Source organism: Bos grunniens, chromosome X (genome assembly GCF_055505025.1).
Source record: "Bos grunniens cultivar Pamir isolate PY7600 chromosome X, Bosgru_T2T1.0, whole genome shotgun sequence".
Classification (NCBI taxonomy): Eukaryota; Metazoa; Chordata; class Mammalia; order Artiodactyla; family Bovidae; genus Bos; species Bos grunniens.
Genome location: NC_141194.1, coordinates 83,363,870 through 83,382,032, shown reverse-complemented (window position 1 = coordinate 83,382,032; position 18,163 = coordinate 83,363,870). Strand labels below are relative to the sequence as shown.

The window sequence follows — 18,163 nt, the reverse complement described above, 5'->3', positions numbered from 1 at the left end:
ATTACTTTAGATTTTCCTGTGATTGTTATTTTACAAGACTGCTATGAAATAATTTCTTTTCCTGAAGAAATATATTTGATCTATAAACATTACTATTCATTGAGTTCTAATGGCCATATACTGTACTAAGCAATTATATTTAAAATTTAATATAATACTTTGTCCCTCTGAGGAATGTGTATCTTTGTTTTATATATGAGGAAACTGAGATTCAGAGGGAAAATGACATAGCCAAAATCAGATACTTGGTAAATGGCAGAGATTTAATTACTTATAACAGCTTTACTTAGATGTAACTTACACATTTGTACACTTTACCTAACATGTACAATTCAGTGTTTAAAGTGTAAATGGTGGCTTTTAGTATAGTCATGAAGTTGCATGCTGCTACTGCTAAGTCGCTTCAGTCGTGTCCGACTCTGTGCAACCCCAGAGATGGCAGCCTACCAGGCTCCCAAGAACACTGGAGTGGGTTGCCATTTCCTTCTCCAATGCATGAAAGTGAAAAGTGAAAGTGAAGTCGCTCAGTCGTGTCCGACTCCTAGCGACCCCATGGACTGCAGCCCACCAGGCTCCTCCATCCATGGGATTTTCCAGGCAAGAGTACTGGAGTGGGTTGCCATTGCCTTCTCTGACATGAAGTTGCATACATCATCACAATCAATTTTAGAAAAAGAAACCCTGTACCCATTAGTGGCCTTCCCTAGTGGCTCAACTGTTAAAGAATCCACCTACAGTGCAGGAGACCTGGGTTCGATCCCTGGGTTGGAAAGATCCCTTGGAGAAAGGAAAGGCTACCCACTCCAGTATTTTGACCTGGAGAATTCCATGGACTGTATAGTCCATGGGGTCCAAAGTGTCGGACATGACTGAATGACTTTCACTTCACTAGTGGCTCAAACAGTAGAGGATCTGCCTGTGATGCAGGAGACCTGGGTTCAGTTCTTGGGTTGGGAAGATCCCCTGGAGAAGGGACTGGAAACCCACTCCAGTATTCTTGCCTGGAGAATTCCATGGACAGAGGAGCCTGAGAGGCCACAGCCTAGGGAGTCATAAAGAGTCAGACACGACCGAGCGACTAACACTTTTACCTATTAGTGGTCAGTCCCCATTATCCCCCCAGCATCCCCTTCCCTGCCACCAGTCATAGGTAGCCATCAGTCTGCTTTCTGTCTTAATGGATTTGCCTGTTCTGGATATTTCATATAAAAGGATTCATGCAATATGTGGTCCTTTGTGACTGGCAGAGATCAGTTTTGAACTTGGTTTTATCTGACTCACACTGTTAATAGTTGTTAGGAGTGCCTTGCATTGTGAAATGTGCTTTTTTTATTAACTTTTTCTGTAAAATGATATATGCCTACTGAAACACTTCTGGAGGAATTGGGTGGATTAAGGAGGTATGAGGTGTTCTGAATGATTTGACTTACTGGTCAGCGTCTTTTCTTGTTATATTCTTCTTGCTGCTATTTATGATGAAGAAAATAGATATTTTAAAGAATTTAATGACAACATATCTAGCCCAAGAATGATCTTTGAAGAATTTGTACATGCATATGTATGCCTGTGCTTATGTATGCGTATTCCTGGCTCTTTTACTCAGGATGACCCTTTGTCTATTTCTTTTAGCGTGGTGGGTACCTTCAGATGTACTGTTCACCTATAGTGGCATATTTAGAGTAACCAAGTATTTTTTCTCACCTTAAATCCTGTTTTCTGGAGGAGCTGCCTGCATATGTATTTGATAAGTGACATGTTTAAGAATCAAATCCACTTTTGACCTTTGTGGTTTTATTTGGTGGAAAGCAGTCCAACTGAAGGTTGATTTTCTCTGAATTTCAATGATATAGCAGTCTTACAGAAAAGTACTTCAGTCCTCTAAGCAATCTTCTGACAACAAACTGATTTTCAAGGTATTATATACCTGTATCAGGCTGAAAAACAGATGAGGTATGACATATTCCTTTAACGTTCACCTAAGCAACCTATTGGTTATTTTAGTCACATTACTTTATAATCACCATTTCCTATATGTCGAGCATCATACTATGTTCTTTTCACCCCACTATGAGCTAGGTACTATTATCCCTGTTTTACAATGAAGAAATGAAGACACAGAAATTAAATAACCTGCCTAAAGTGATACAGTTATTCAAGATTCAAATCTAGACAGTCCTAACTCCAGAGCCAGTGAAGTTAATCACCATAATCTACTGCCAGAATTGGACAGAGTTGGGTTTTTCACGTCTGCCTGAACTCTTAAGAACCAAGGGAACTTTCAAAGGAGAAATTTGTGCTGTTTATAGCCAGTCTGACTAATATCTGTTGACTAGTATGAAAGCTTTAAATCACTTGTTTCAAGAATGTGTACATTTTAGTTTTGAACATGTACCCATAAAACTTGAGAAAAAGCAAGTGCTGGCCATCGGATACTGCTGAGCAAAAAGCTCTACATAAATGCACTTTTTCTGTCTTTTTTTCCTAGGGGGATATCATGAAGATTATATTTATCCTTCAGGTCAGTGAGATCTGATATTCATTATTTATAAAATTTCAAACTATAAAATAATGCTCATTATTGTACTTTGGTTATATCTTCTAGAACCAGACTATGACACTTCAGGTGTTTATAGCACAGCTGAATCTACTGCAAACTTGGTAGGTATTTAATTATAATCTCAAACACATATAGCTCCTGTGTACTAGAGCACTGTTCTAGGAGCTATGCACTTAAATGTGTTTAAGTCAGAATAGTCCTATGAGGTATTAGGGTATCATTCTGATTTTGTAGATGAAGAAATTGAGACCCAGAAATTAGCTCATCTAAGATCACATTTTTCTAGAAATTATCCTAGATGTTCCTAATATGTGTTGATACAAGAGGAAATTTGAACATTGGCAGTGATTTTTTTAGAGGATTTTGTCATGGGTCATTAATCTCAGGTACTTAATTTAGCAAAAGTTTATTTCTGCTACTTGCGTAGTGGAGGGCTCAGGAGGGCTCTGCTTAGGGGCTTAGGCTGATGGAAGCTCCATTCATGATTGGTAAGACAAGAAACAAAAGGTAGTGAATGGTGCACTGGCTCTTACAGCTTCCATGTGGAGGTGACACGTATTACTTTTCCATTTCTTTAAATTGGACTGAGCATATTTCCCTTGAGACTCTTAACTTCTCTGTGCCTGGAAGTCAAAAACTTGGAAATATTTTAATAGCACTAAGGATTACAACATTTAACGAAACTCCCTCACACAGACCAATTACTTCCTTCCACCTCAAAGGAGGCAACCTTAAAATCTCCTTCAGTGTGATTAAACTCAGAGCCCAAGGTTTCTGAAAAATGTGTAGTACTCTTTGTATTGGGTCCAGATGTGGTTCCTCTTGATCTGGAGGCCTAAAACCAAAGATACAAAGTTATTTACCCCCTACATACCCAATTTACAATGGTATAGCAGGGACTAAAAACTTGCAATTGAAATTCCCATCGGATCCAGGGAGAATGGGAGAAACAGTTACTGGCCTGTAGCATTTCTGACATCATGCTGGACAGACATTTTGAGGGCCCCCATCCTGGGCATTGGGACTGTTGCCTGGAAAAGCTCCCTGGTTAATTCTTTACTGGGGCTCTTGATTATGCCACAGCCCTTCCTTGGCCATGTTTGAAGTAGGCATTGGAGAATAATCCTTGTTGACAGCTGAGCAGCTTCCTCACACTGCTTCTTACTCATAGGAAATTGAGAGCCCAAGGCTGGCTTTTAATCTCAATTGGATAGTTTTAGTTCTGCTCATGGTTTCTTTGGCTGTGTGATTGATTTATTGTACAGCTTCTCTGATTCCTTCCTGTTAGTTTCATGTGCCAGTAGCCATACTGACATTAGATTTGCTATAATTCTTTGAATTCTTATTCCTTTCATGACTCAGTGGGTAAAGAATACACCTACAATGCAGGAGACACAGGTTCTACGCTGGGTTGGGAAGATTCCCCTAGAGGAGGAAATGGCAACCCACTCCAGTATTCTTGCCTGGAAAATCCCATGGACAGAGGAACCTGATGGACTACAGTACATGGGTCACAAAGAGTCAGACACAGCTGAGTGACGAAGACACACATTCCTTCACATTCTTATCCCTGTTTCTCTACTTGAGTGCAAATACCTTGAGCTTATCAATCACTGATAGAAGAGTCATAACCTTTGAATACTTTTCCCATGAGCCATTTTGTCCAAGTGCAAGGACTAACTGGATGTTATATCCTTAATTGTACTCCTGGTTTGAGATACCTTAGTGCAGTCATATTTTAGATTTGAGTCTTGCTTCAAGGCCAGCTTTTAACTTCTCTTTGTTGTTCAAAATATTTATCAATTTTATCTTGTACAGTTTTGATTTGAAGCAGTTACCTCTTCAAACCCTAAAAGTCCCAGTATTCAAGGATTCTATTCCCTTTCATTCCTGCCTACAAACTACTTTTCCTTACACATTTTAAAATACCTTGCTAAAATCTGCCAGCAGTAATCAAAACACAAAATTAATGTTCTGTTTCCTAAACCTCCTCCCTTAAGAGCTACAAGTTCATAATCTTCTCTAAGTCAAGTTTCTGTTACAGCAGCACCCTAATTTTAGTTACCAGTTACTGTTTTGGTCAAGCTAAGTTATGCTGTGGCAGCACTCCCCCCAAATCTCAGCAGCTTAACACAGTTGTTCTTGCTAATTTTATAGGTCCAGTGCATGTTGGTAGCAGGCTTTTGTTCATCAGAGTCAGTCAAGAACCCAAGCTGATGGACCATGTACTTTCATAGTCATCTTGCAGAGCTGAAGATAAGGAAATTAAACACTGGGTATCAATATTTCTGCTCATATGTCATTGTCCAAACCACAAGGCCATACCTAACTAGATGAGGCCAGGAAGAGCAACATACCCATGTACCTAGGAGGAGAATTGGAATATCTGTGAAGAAGTTGAATGACTACCTTCTGTTCTCTGTGATTAATTTAAACTTTGATAGCTTCATGTACTTAATTTTTGTTTTTACTGTTTAGGCAGTACATCTTAGGAAGGTAAAGAAAACTGTAATATATAATTCTCTTCCCATTATTTCTCCTTCCCTTCCTTTGTCCCTGCTAGAGAAATAGTTTTTCCCTTCCCTCTGTCATTACTATTCTCAGTATCACATGCTTTTTATACCATTTCTTGAAATAGCCACCCAAGTTGAAAAGGCAAGTGAAAAATCTCACCTTCAGGAATGACAGTAGACATTTTCTTTTTGTCTCTTTAATTTCATTTGTTACATCTTCCTTTTTGTTCTGAACTTACTTTATCATACATCCCCAGTAGATTTCAATCTCTTCATGATGTGTTCTGCTCCCAAGCCCCAGTCACCAAGTTTCTAAGTAATTTTTCCACAGCATTCTGAGAGGAGAGGACCTCTGCAGGACTTAAAGATTTCCAGGCACAGACTCTTCTTCTAACCACAGCATTTATTTTTCTTACTTTCACGCCTAAGTCTCACCTAAATCCTTCTCTAGAATTGTTTGGAATTCACACTGGGCCTTCTGAGCCAGGGCTGAGTTCACTTTTTGGCAGGTATTTGGTTTGCACTTGGGGCTTCCTGAGACCAGAGTTTGATCCCTGGGTCGGGAAGATCCCCTGGAGAAAGGAATGGCAGCCCATTCAGTATTCTTGCCTGGAGAATTCTGAGGATTAGGGGAGCCTGGCCGGCTACAGTCTATGGGGTGGCAAAGAATTGGACATAACTGAGTTACTAACACTTTCACTTTGTGCTGTACTTGAAACCAAACTTTTGAAATGTTCACTCTTTAGGTTGACATTAAGTTGTGCTTGTCTTTGTCACTTTGTGGTTCCTCTTGGTTTCTCTAATTACTTCCCCTGATTTCTTCTGTGTTCTTACTATGAGTACCAGTTTCTGCTGCTAGTTTATTTTCCTGTCATGACAATCTGTCATGCATAATCCTGAGTGCTTTAAAATCATTTTTGCTTTCACAAGGACAAGGTCTTGAACCAAAGGAGAATGATGTTTGGGTTATACTACATCCTGCTTGTAGGATGCATCTGACCAGTTATCCACCCTTGTTCCTAGCTGTATCTTTAGATGGACATCTTTCTTTTAGCAACACTGTTCCTGGTGCTAGTGATTTTGAGGTTTTTATGGCAAGAGAAGACACTAAGAAAGTGTTTAAATTACAGTCCTCCATTACATTTTAGTATCTGCATTGCGACTAGACTTGGATATGATCAAGATTTCTACAGTAGGAAATATTAGGTTAGTGCAAAAGTAATTGCGGTTTTTGTGTTGTTGAAATTTGCCTTTGTACTGGAATACATTCTTAAATAAATGTGGTTGTGTTATACATTATTTTAATGTGCATTTCTCAGGTTTTTTTTTTTGCTAATGACTTGTTATGTACAGTTTATTTTTCATTTTAGACTGTGGAAATGATGTTAGACAAAAAGTAAATTTGAGTGATTTTCTTATTCGAGTTCAAAATGGATTGTAAAGCAGCAGAGACAACTTGCAACAACAATGAATTTGACCCAGGAACTGCTAAGGAGCATACAGTGCAGTGGTGGTTCAACAAGTTTTGCAAAGTAGTTGGGAGCCTTCAAGATGAGGAGTATAGTGGCTGGCCATCGGAAGTTGACAAGAACCAATTGAGAGCAATCATTGAAGCTGATCCTCTTAAAACAATCCAAGAAGCTGCTGAAGAACTCCATGTCAACCATTCTGTGGTCATTTGGCATTTGAAGCAAATTGGAAAGGTGAAAAAGCTTGATAAGTGGGTGCTTTGTGAGCTGATCTGAAATTTAAAAAAAAATCATTGGAAGTATCATCTTCTCTTACTCTGTCCAACAACAGCAAACCATTTCTTGATTGGATTGTGATATGTAATGAAAAGTGGATTTTATACAACTGGCGATGACCAGCTCAGTGGTTGGAACAATAAGAAACTCCAAAGCACTCCCCAAAGCCAAACTTGCACCAAGAAAAGGTCATGGTCACTGTTTGGTGGTCTGCTGCCAGTCTGACACACTATAATTTTATGAATCCCTGCAAAACCATTACATCTGAGAAGTATGCTCAGAAAATCAATGAGATACACTGCAAACTGCAGTGCCTGCAGCTGGCATCAGTCAACAGAAAAGGCTGCATTCTCCATGACAGCGCCCAACCACATGTTGCACAACCAGCACTTAAAAAGTTGAATGAATTGGGCTATGAAGCTTTACCTCATCTCCCATACTCACCTGACCTCTTGCTGACTGACTACCACTTCTTCAAGCATATTGACATTTTGCAGGGAAAACACTTCCACAACCAGTAGGATGCAGAAAGTGTTTTCCAGAGTTTGTCAAATCCCAAAGCACAGGTTTTTACACTAAAAGAATAAGCAGGCTTATTTCTCATTGGCAAAAATGTGTTGATTGTAATGGTTCCTATTTTTATTAATAAAGATGTGTTTGAGCGTACTTACAATGATTTAAAATTCACAGCCTGAAACCGCAGTTACATCTGCACCAACCTAATAGAACAGTCACCTTAGTCAGGCACTAGAGTGATGCCTTTTGGAGTATTATCATAGTAGTCACTTCCAAATCTGAATACTTTTAGGACAGATCAGTTTCACTTAATTTTAGGAGATATTAAAACAAAGCAGATCTTTTATTGGTGTATTGTTTAATTTCTTGATTTCCCCATATTTGTATTTGTGTATTCATTAAAGTCTCTTCAGGCTAGAAGACCATGTTCTATGCCTCCTCAGGACACAGTTACCTCGTACAACTACCCCCAGAAGGTAATCTTTTTTTACTTTGCAGTTAGTTGAAGTGGCCTGAGCAGGGGAAAATGAATTTTTTCTTTTTGTTCTCTTTTCCCTTCATCATACTTCAAAGAAGCTGCTTATATTCATATTTTAAGTATTCTTGTACTTCCTGGTACCTGGCACAGTATTTAGTAAATTTATTAACAAATTTATTGATCATCTACTGTTCCAGACACTTTTCTACGTGCTGACACTAAGCTATTCATAGTCTGTCTACTCTGAACCTCTTATATAATGAATAAGTTAACGTCAGTTACCTGTCAAGTCCGTGTCATTTCCTGAAAATTAAAATGTAAAGCTTTCCTATAGAATGGGGAGCTGGCATCAAAAAGGTAGCTGAAACCATAGGAGTTAGTATGATCATCCTGGGAAAAGGAAGAGATTGAGAAGAACTTCTAGAACAGAGCCTGTGTATCACCATTTAAAAAATGGGTAGAGAAGGAATAGCCAAGGACGGAGGAAAGCAGGAGAATGTATTATGGAAGTCCAGGAAGAAAATATTTCAATGAATAGTTGTGTCAGTTGCTGCCAAGCAGTCAAGCAACATAAGGACTAAAAAGAGTCTACTATCACTTGTTGTCATGGAAATCACTGTGACTTTGAATATAATTTCTGAGAACCAGAGAGGGTAGCAAACACATTGCAATGGGTAATAAGAAAATGGAGACTGCAAGTAAGGATGGTATTCATGAAGAAGAAGCTATTATCATTTATTGAACATCTCTCTGTGCACAGCCCTGTATTGGGTGCTGTGGCCTAATCAGAAAAGCAAATTGCAGTCTTATGAAGTTTTTTTTAAAAAAGGAAAGAACACTTTTTTTAAGTTTTTGTATGGGGAAATATATATGCATGTTAAAAATGCAGTGTAAATTTCTGGATAATATTCAAGAAACCCAGAGGTTACTTGTTTGTTAAGAGAGGAGCTAAGCAGATAGAAGACAAGGGTTGGAGGGAAATTTTTCATTGTATATACACGTTTATACTTGGTTTTTGAATAATAATAATGTATTACCTTTCCAGAAAAATATTAAAAATGTAAAGCTCTCAAAGTAATCTGGGATCTTCTAAAAGAAATAACCTTCCTATATTAGGTTTACATGAAGATTGACTTCTTGGTGTTATCAGAATACTATTTCCTGAAATTTAGGATCAGATAAGAGACTAATATTATTTGAGAAACCAAACTTAGAGTTCTAAAATTTCTTCCACACTTACAGGTGATGGTAAATTCTGCAGCAGTTGCAGCTTCCTGTGCCAATAATGTTCCAGCTCCAGTCTTACCTAACTGTGCAGCCGCTAATCAAGCTAGTAGTACCACTTCAGTTTCCTCACAGAATGCTATACAGCCTCTATTTGTATCTCCACCTACACAAGGCAGGCCAGGTAGGTTATTAGTGGTTGCTTACTTTGGAAACCTCTTTTTCTATTCATGGACATGCACATACAGCAATTCTAGTGATTGGATAAAATTACTTGAATCTCCAGTATTAAGTTTGTTTAACCTACTAATAATGTATGTTCTATAGTTGAATCCATGAGATTTGAGAGGGTTTGAATTTTTTTTCTTGTAAATTTGACTTTGATATAATTTCATAGCTATCATTTTGCTACCCCATTGAAAATTTAGAGGACTTGTACTAGTTTTTCAAATTTTGAGTTAAGTTTTATTATGCTAAAATTAAGCTAGAGGTGTTTCACACTCTTACAGAATGAAAAGTTTGGCTCTAGAACTTAAGAGATCTAGGTTAGAATCTTGGTTTTGCAACTTACCAGCTATGTAACTTTAGAGAAGTTATTGAATCTTTCTTACCTGTAAACTTGGAGGTACTCATAGTACCAGTTTATGAAGTTGTCAAAATTTCATTGAGTTAATATAGTTTAAAATTCTCAAAATTCTGGGAAAGTGCTGGCAACCATAGCATAGCTTTTCAGTCTGTGTCACCAAATAAAAATGGAAATAGCAAAATCAGAACCCATTGGACAATGCTTAACAACAAAACTAGGTGACGAGGTCTGCCCATGAGCCTTAAAATTTAAGCAGGTAGGGGACAAACCACCAAGCACGAGACCTGCAGGCTGTCAGGGTCTATATGGGAGCAAGAAGACGGAAGCACTGGGGATGTTGTCTGATGAACCTGAGAACAGAAGAACCCTGAAAGAGCTAATAAGAATTCACTGAAAAGTGGGGCAGCCAATTTGGAAGGAGCAGCTAAGACTGGGAAGGGATTTGACCTCTCCAATACTCGGTGAGTGCTTTGGGTACACAGTAAAGGGACTGAAGGGCTTTGGAACAGTTTGGCCGCTAAGAACTCTCAAAACTGACCTTGGCAGGACTACCTTTTGGGATAGTATTCCTCACTGGGGAGAAACTCCTGGGAGTAGAATCAGAACTGATGAGGATAGGGAAAAGAGCAGGTCCAGACTGAAGTTGTGAAGAACAGAGCCAAGGAATACTAGAAAGTAGTCATATTTTAAGCGCTATATAAAAAGCAGTTGAGAGCCATATGAAGTTAGAAGAGCTTTCTTGTATTCCATCTCCTTCCAGAGTCTGTGAAAAATAATTTCACATAAAAATTAATGAAAGGAAAGCCCTACATAAACATATACAGAGGTGTTTTAAGGGAAAATGATGATATCCCTGTAGACAGTAAAAAGCATGTCATAAATGTGTACACTAAACAGAACTTTTTCAAAATGAGATAAAGACATTAATAAAATAATACAAAATATTAAAACATAATAAATCAGGATTAGAAAAATTCAGAGGAGGTGAAAGAACTCAGAAAAGTATTAGAAATGGAAGAAAGTCATTTTGGTAGTGAAGACTAAACTACAAAAAACATGACCGAGTATATACAATAGATAATGCTTTAAGAGAAAGATGTAAAAGGGGGTAAATCTAAAATGAAAAAACAATGAAGAGAAAGACTCAAAAGTGACATATTGAAGTTAGGCAAAGGATATCCAGCACTGATAGAAGTTCTGAAGAAGAAAACCAACGTAAGGGAAAAGAGTACTAAAATTTACAATTCAGAAAATTTTCCTGACTTAAAAAAACTTCAGAAACACATACTGAAACAGCACTCAGCATAACTGAGAATACTGAGGCAGAACAACCAACACCAGCATATTCTAGTAAAACAACTGGACTTAAAGAAAGTGCTTTGTTTATCTAGATAAAAGAGCCTATGGAGTATAAAGGAAATAAAATGATAATCATCCAACTTTGACAGCAGTGCTTCAGCTAGAAGAAAATGGAGTGACATTTAATGAAAGGATACGTGAACCAAAGATTTTATATCCAACCAAACATTTTCAGGCTTAAAGGGTAATATATAAGAATTCAGATAATATTGTTCTCATGAGTACTTCTTGAAAAATCTACTAAAGATACGCTTTCAAGCAAGGTAATCACTAGCCACATAGGACACTTTAATAATTACTATTAAGTAAAATAAATCTTCTGTTGCTCAGTCACACTAACCACATACCAAGTGCTCAAAGCCACATGTGGCTAGTGCACTGTATTGGACAGTGCAGATACAGAATATTTCTGTCAAGGAAAGTTGTATTGGATGGACAAAGTATTGAAGAATGAATTTTGACTTTTAGACCACCAAAACAGAGACATCAACATAAGACTTGATTGTGAATATTAAATATGTATTTACACAAAATAAAGGCTGAGAGGTTGATGATACACTATGTAAAAGCCTTATGTTTGAACAATGTAGATATAGTATAGCTATTTTTAAAAACAGCAGAATTGAGAGACAATATGCCAAGCTTTTTTTAATGCTTTCAATAAACACATCAGGTTTTGTATAGCAATCTATACTTATTATTCAGAGACTATAATGTCAGCTACAATACATGAATATGGGATATTCCAATTTTATCCCCTGTGTCCTTGCACACCAGGTCTCAGTATGGAAGAAAGTTAATACAGATATATACTAAAAAGGCTAAGGAAAAACTTTTATGGTATTATATCACATTTGAATTGGAAATATCAATATGAACTTGAAGTATTTTAGCTTTAAATTTATTTCCTAGCTCTGTCTACTGAAAAGGCCTAGAAACCACGAGTATCTTTAGCATTCAGTTTGTGACACTGAAATACCATTTCTCACTTCAAAGCAAATAGCTATGTGGAGAAATTTCTGGTTCCAGGTTTGGGCAGGAAATGTTCAAGATGAGCCTGGATCATCTTGTCATGCTAGATGGCAAGGAGGCTACCAAAGAGTACTGGGATCATGTCAAAAGAACTCGAGCCATCTTAGAGAGGTTCTCACTGGCCAGAGATGCAACAGTTTGAGCTTGAATAATGATCATTGTAATAGGTTGGGACATATCAAATATATTTAAAAGTTCCTGATGATATTTTAGAAATTGATTCCCTTGTGATTAACAGATACAAATAACTATACATAAAATAGATGGAAAAAACCAAGGATTTACTGTATAGCACAGGGAACTCTATTCAATATCTTGTAATAACATATAATAGAAAATAATCTGAAATATGTATATATAACTGAAAAAATTGGTTCTCAAGAAGATATGAAATAATTTTGCTTTCCTGAAAACTGGACAGTATAGTGAAAGAATCAAGTATTTATCCTACCTTTCTTATATGAACTTTCCTACTGGGATTACCAAGTAGTAGATGAGGGGAAGTATTTCTATATATTAGTATTCTGATCAGTAAAAAAAAAAAAAGAAGTGGCAGAATATGCTCATCTTGCAGTCCTTACTGACTGAATGGATGCACATTAAACAGCAATTTTTGTTAAGACTGCAAAGATAGTGAGATGTTACCTATAGACTATTAAAGGAATCAATCTTGAGTCTGATCTAGTCTTCTGGATCTAGTTGCCTATTTACGGGAAAGACAAGAACATGTTGAAATGCACAGTGAGTATGTAATCAGCACAATCTAGACTGGGAAACTCAACAAGTCAAGGGTTCCTTGAAAGAAAAGTTGAAATGACAGGGATGGAAAAAGGACCAAAAGATTGAAAGATATTCAGGATCTCAATTTTTAAAAACTTCCTTAGGGATGCATATTTGGGTGACAAAATGCTTAAAAATACAAAGTGATTACTATGAAAGCCAGGATAATGATTGATTATAGTTGGGTAGGAGAGTGGTAGTGGCTTCCCAGCTGGCGCTAGTGGTAAAGAACCTGCCTGCCAATGCAGGAGATGGCAGAAACAAGAGTTTGATCCCTGGGTGGGGAAGATAACCTGAAGGAGAACATGGCAACCCCCTCCAGTATTCCTGCCTGGAGAATCCCATGGTCAGAGGAGCCTGGCAGGCTACAGTCCATAGGGTTGCAAAGGATTGGACATGACTGAAGCAACTTAGCATACAGCACTCAAGACTGGTGATTGTGATGGAGTGTATGGAATGTTTCTGAAATGGCTGGCAAACTTTTCTTTCTTAATCTGGATAGTGTCCGCTTGGAACGAATTTGTTGGATTTGTTTTCTGTATCTGTTTTATTTATAATGTAAAAATTGTGTGCTTAGCCAGTGCCTGGAACAAAACATTCTATATATATGTGTGTGTGTGTGTGTGTGTATATATGTTCATTAATGATCTCAGAAATTTTCCATTGGAAGTGTTAATGTAGACAGTGGCTTTATTACTTTGTGCTAATAATTGTTGGGCTTCTCAGGTGGCTCTAGTGGTAAAGAACCTGCCTGCCAATGCAAGAGGCTTAAGAGCTTGCAGGTTCGATCCCTGGGTCAGGAAGATCCCCTGGAGAAGGGCATGGCAACCCACTCCAGTGTTCTTGCTTGGAGAATCCCATAGACGGAGGAGCCTGGCAAGCTACAGTCCGTGGCATCACACAGAGTCAAACACAAATGAAGCAACTTAGCAGGCATGCATGCTAATAATAGTAAGGGAAAGTGTTGGCTATCTGCTTCTAGTAGATGTCTGAGCTTAAAAAACAAGCAATATGTGAATCAAACATTGTAATACCCCATTTGTGTAGAATGATTGAAAACTATTCTGTAAATTCCAGATTTGTGTTTTTTGTCTGTCAGTCAGTCAGTTCAGTTGCTCAGTCATGTCCGACTCTTTGCAACCCCATGAATCACAGCACACAAGGCCTCCCTGTCCATCACCAACTCAGGGAGTTCACTCAAACTCATGTCCATCGAGTCAGTTATGCCATCCAGCCATCTCATCCTCTGTCGTCCCCTTCTCCTCTTGCCCCCAATCCCTCCCAGCATCAGTCTTTTCCAATGAGTCAACTCTTCGTATGAGGTAGCCAAAGTACTGGAGTTTCAGCTTTAGCATCATTCATTCCAAAGAACACCCAGGACTGATCTCTTTTAGAATGGACTGGTTGGATCTCCTTGCAGTCCAAGGGACTCTCAAGAGTCTTTTCCAACACCACAGTTCAAAAGCATCAATTCTTGGACGCTCAGCTTTCTTCACAGTCCAACTCTCACATCCATACATGACCACAGGAAAAACCATAGCCTTGACTAGACGGACCTTTGTTGGCAAAGTAATGTCTCCACTTTTCAATATGCTATCTAGGTCATAACTTTCCTTCCAAGGAGTAAGCGTCTTTTAATTTCATGGCTGCAATCCCCATCTGCAGTGATTTTGGAGCCCAAAAAAATAAAGTCTGACACTGTTTTCCACTGTTTCCCCATCTATTTCCTATAGTGATGGGCCCAGATGCCATGATCTTCGTTTTCTGAATGTTGAGCTTTAAGCCAACTTTTTCACTCTTCTCTTTCACTTTCATCAAGAGGCTTTTTAGTTCCTCTTCACTTTACATTTCTAAAAATGTATGCTGCCTTCGTTTTACTTTTTGTTGTGTCTCTTGTGAACCTCAGCTATAACTCTAATAGGTAATGAGTGCTTTTTAGTTGTTCTTTATCATTCCTGTCAGTCCTCCAGATAAAATTCATGTTTCCCTTGTTCTTCACATGTGTCTGTCTGGCAGCCCCATCCCATGTTCCTTTAAGTCACTTCTTACCTGCCAGGTAACTAGATGCTATGATTGCTTTTATTATGAGTGTCTTCATAGGCATTAAATCCTGTTAACTGATTTTTTTGGTAACTGTTTCCAAGTCTTTTGCCAGGGCCAGAACTAGTGACTCACTTGCTTTGGGTGCAAAATTTAAGGGAGTATTAAAAAAAAAAACACATAGGGATCAAGATAAATAACACTTGAATGCACTATATGAAAAAAGATTAGCGTAAAAAAAGAATCCATGATACACAAAGTATCAAAAATTTTTTAAAAGACAAGAACTCTCGGCCAGACTTAGGATGAGGTGAGTGAGGCAGTCACTCTTGGGGTCATGCAAGTGCAAGCTTGGATCCTGTCTTTTAGAATTTTGATATTTTATTCATCATGGATTTTTTTTTTATTTTAATTTGGTGGCCCTTTAAATTTTACACCTCACTGCACTTTGGTCCTGGCCCTGCCCATTCATTGATCTCTAGAGAATCCAAATCTTCATGTTCTCTTCTGAAATGTCCTGAAGCAGCCTGCATCTGCATGGACAAGTAAATAAACTTTCTGAATGCATTTCATTGGTTTTCATTCACATTTTAGAGAAGTTTGCTTCCATTTTTCTGGGTCCCTTCTTTGAACTATACCTGTTAAGCCTCTTTGGAGCCCCATTAAATCTGTGGATGAGATGCTCATGCATCTCTAGAGCAACTGAAAGTTTTAAAAGTTCTTTCTTATGGAGTATATTATAATATGCATTTTAGAATAAAGGTGAGTTCAGACAAAGTAACCACCGAATTTCTTCTGTCCTTGATTCTCTCAGGCCCATGATAACTTATTTAGCTACTTTTTATGTCTAGTAGTTGGTTTTTACCTTGTAATCATAATCACTTCTACTTTTTTTAGCTAATTGAACTCATTTCAGTTGCTTTTCTTGAAAAAAAAATACGGTGTTATTTGAGTGCTAATCTAGAAGAAATGAGTGAGGCTTTGTTGAAGCCATTATTTTATAGAAAACAAATCCATAAAATCCTTGGAGCATTTGGAGATGTTCTAAGAATTAAATTCCTCTTCTAAAACTGTAAAAGTGGAGATTTCTACATGCATGACAAAACTCCAAAATCAAAAGTTATTTGAACAAATTTTTTTAATGTACTGTTTAATTTAGATACAGTAAAATTCATTTTTGGTGCCCTGTTCTATGAGTTTTAACAATACATTGTACAACCACCACCAAAACCAAGAGAGAACAGTTTCATTGCCCTCAGAAGAGTTAGTTATCAAGTTTTAATCACCCTAAGACTTACATTTCCTTTTACTGTTGGCCTGTAGCTATATAAAGATTATATTGTTGTTGTTAAGTCGCTAGGTCCTGTCAAAATCTTTGTGACCCTATGGACTGCAGCACACCAGGCTTCCCTGTCCTTCACTATCTCCCAGAGTTTGCTCTAATTCATGTCCATTGAGTCAGTGATGCTATCTAACCATCTTATCCTCTGCCACCCTCCTTTCCTTTTGCCTTCTGTCTTTCCCTGCATCAGGGACTTTTCCAGTGAGTTGGCTCTTCGCATCAGGTGGTAAAAGAACTGGAGCTTCAGCTTCAGCCTCAGTCCTTCCAATGAATATTCAGGGTTGATTTCCTTTAGGATTGACTGGTTTGATCTCCTTGCTGTCCAAGGGACTCTGGGAGTCTTCTCCAACACCACAATTCAAAAGCATCAATTCTTTGGTGCTCAGCCTTCTTTATCGTTCAACTGTTAATGTCTGTACATGAGTACTGGAAAAACCACAGGTTTGACCAAATGAACCTTTGTTGGCAAAGTGACGTCTCTGCTTTTTTAATATACTGTCTATATTTGTTAATAGCTTTTCTCCCAAAGAACAAGCGTCTTTTAATTTCATGGCTGTACTCACTGTTCATGGTGATTTTGGAGTCAAAGAAAGATCTCTCACCGTTTCCATTGTTTCCCCATCTATTTGCCATGAAATGATGGGAATGAATGCCTTGGTCTTAGTGTTTTGAACGTTGAGTTTTAAGCCAGCTTTTTCACTCTCCTCTTTAACCCTTCCCTAGAGGCCCTTTAAGCTTCCCCGGTGGCTCAGACGGTAAAGTGTCTGCCTGTAATGTGGGAGACCTGGTTCGATTCCTGGGTTGGGAAGATCCCCTGGAGAAGGAAATGGCAACCCACTCCACTACTCTTGCCTGGAAAATCCCATGGATGGAGGAGCCTGGTGGGCTACAGTCCATGCGGTCGCAGAGTCAGACATGACTGACTGACTTCACTCACTGACTCATCTGCATATCTGAGGTTCTTGATATTTCTCCCAGTAATCTTGATCCCTGATTGTAATTCATCCAAGCCGGCGTTGCACTTGGTGTACTCCACATATAAGTTATATAAACAAGGTGACAGTATACAGCCTTGTCTTTCTCCTTTCCCAAGTTTGAACCAGTCCACTGTTCATGGAAGGTTCTGACTATTGCTTCTTGACCCACATACAGGTTTCTCAGGAGACAGATAAGGTGGTCTGGTATTCCCATCTCTAAGTATTTTCCACAGTTGTGATTCACACCTTCAAGGATTTAGTGTAGTCAGTGAAGCAGAAGTAGATGTTTTTCTGGAATTCTGTTACTTTCTCCATTATCCAGTGAATGTTGGCAATTTGATCTCTGGTTCTCCTGCCTCTCTGAAACCCAATTTACACATCTCGCTTCACATACTGCTGAAGCCTAACTTGAAGGATTTTGAGCATAACCTTGCTAGCATGTGAAATGAACACAGTTGTTCTATGGTTTGAACATTCTTTGGCATTGCCTTTCTTTGGGATTGGAATGAAAACTGACCTTTTCCAGTCCTATGGCCACTGCTGAGTTTTTCAAATTTGCTGGCATATTGAGTGTAGCACTTTCACAGCATCATCTTTTAGGATTTGAAATAGCTCAGGTGGAATTCCATCACCTCCACTAACTTTGTTTGTAGTAATGCTTCCTAAGGCCCACTTGACTTCACACTGCAGGATATCTGGCTCTAGGTGAGTGATTACACCATCGTGGTCATCCAAATCCTTAAGACCTTTTTTTGTATAGCTCTTCTGTGTATTCTTGCCACCTCTTCTTAATCTCTTATGCTTCTGTTAGGTCCTGTTTCTGTCAGGAAGCTGTTTATGTCTTTTATCGTGCCCATCCTTGCATGAAATATTCCTATGATATCTCCAGTTTTCTTGAAGAGATCTCAGTCTTTCCTATTTTGTTGTTTTCATCTACTATTTTGCATTGTTCATTTAAGAAGGCCTTCTTATCTCTTCTTGCTATACTATGGAACTCTGCATTCAGTTGGATAT

The 18,163-nt window shown here is 38.3% G+C and overlaps 1 protein-coding gene across 26 annotated transcripts in view; it reads left to right on the top strand.

Moving 5' to 3' along the window:
- LOC147340773 (UDP-N-acetylglucosamine transferase subunit ALG13-like) overlaps nucleotides 1–18,163 on the top strand; it is a 78,902-nt gene that overhangs the window by 48,337 nt on the left and 12,402 nt on the right. For 8 of the 26 annotated variants that reach the window (XM_086388049.1, XM_086388038.1, XM_086388036.1 and 5 more), the window contains 4 exons: nucleotides 2,486–2,518; nucleotides 2,603–2,658; nucleotides 7,736–7,807; nucleotides 9,052–9,217. The exons of 1 other annotated variant lie outside the window; for it this stretch is intronic. In XM_086388049.1, coding sequence (XP_086244175.1) covers nucleotides 2,486–2,518; nucleotides 2,603–2,658; nucleotides 7,736–7,807; nucleotides 9,052–9,217 — 327 coding nt within the window. Of the gene's footprint in view, nucleotides 1–2,485; nucleotides 2,519–2,602; nucleotides 2,659–4,714; nucleotides 6,370–6,423; nucleotides 7,482–7,735; nucleotides 7,808–9,051; nucleotides 9,218–18,163 lie in introns of those variants that run through there. 17 more of the 26 variants (XM_086388040.1, XM_086388023.1, XM_086388021.1 and 14 more) reach the window with 7 other exon arrangements.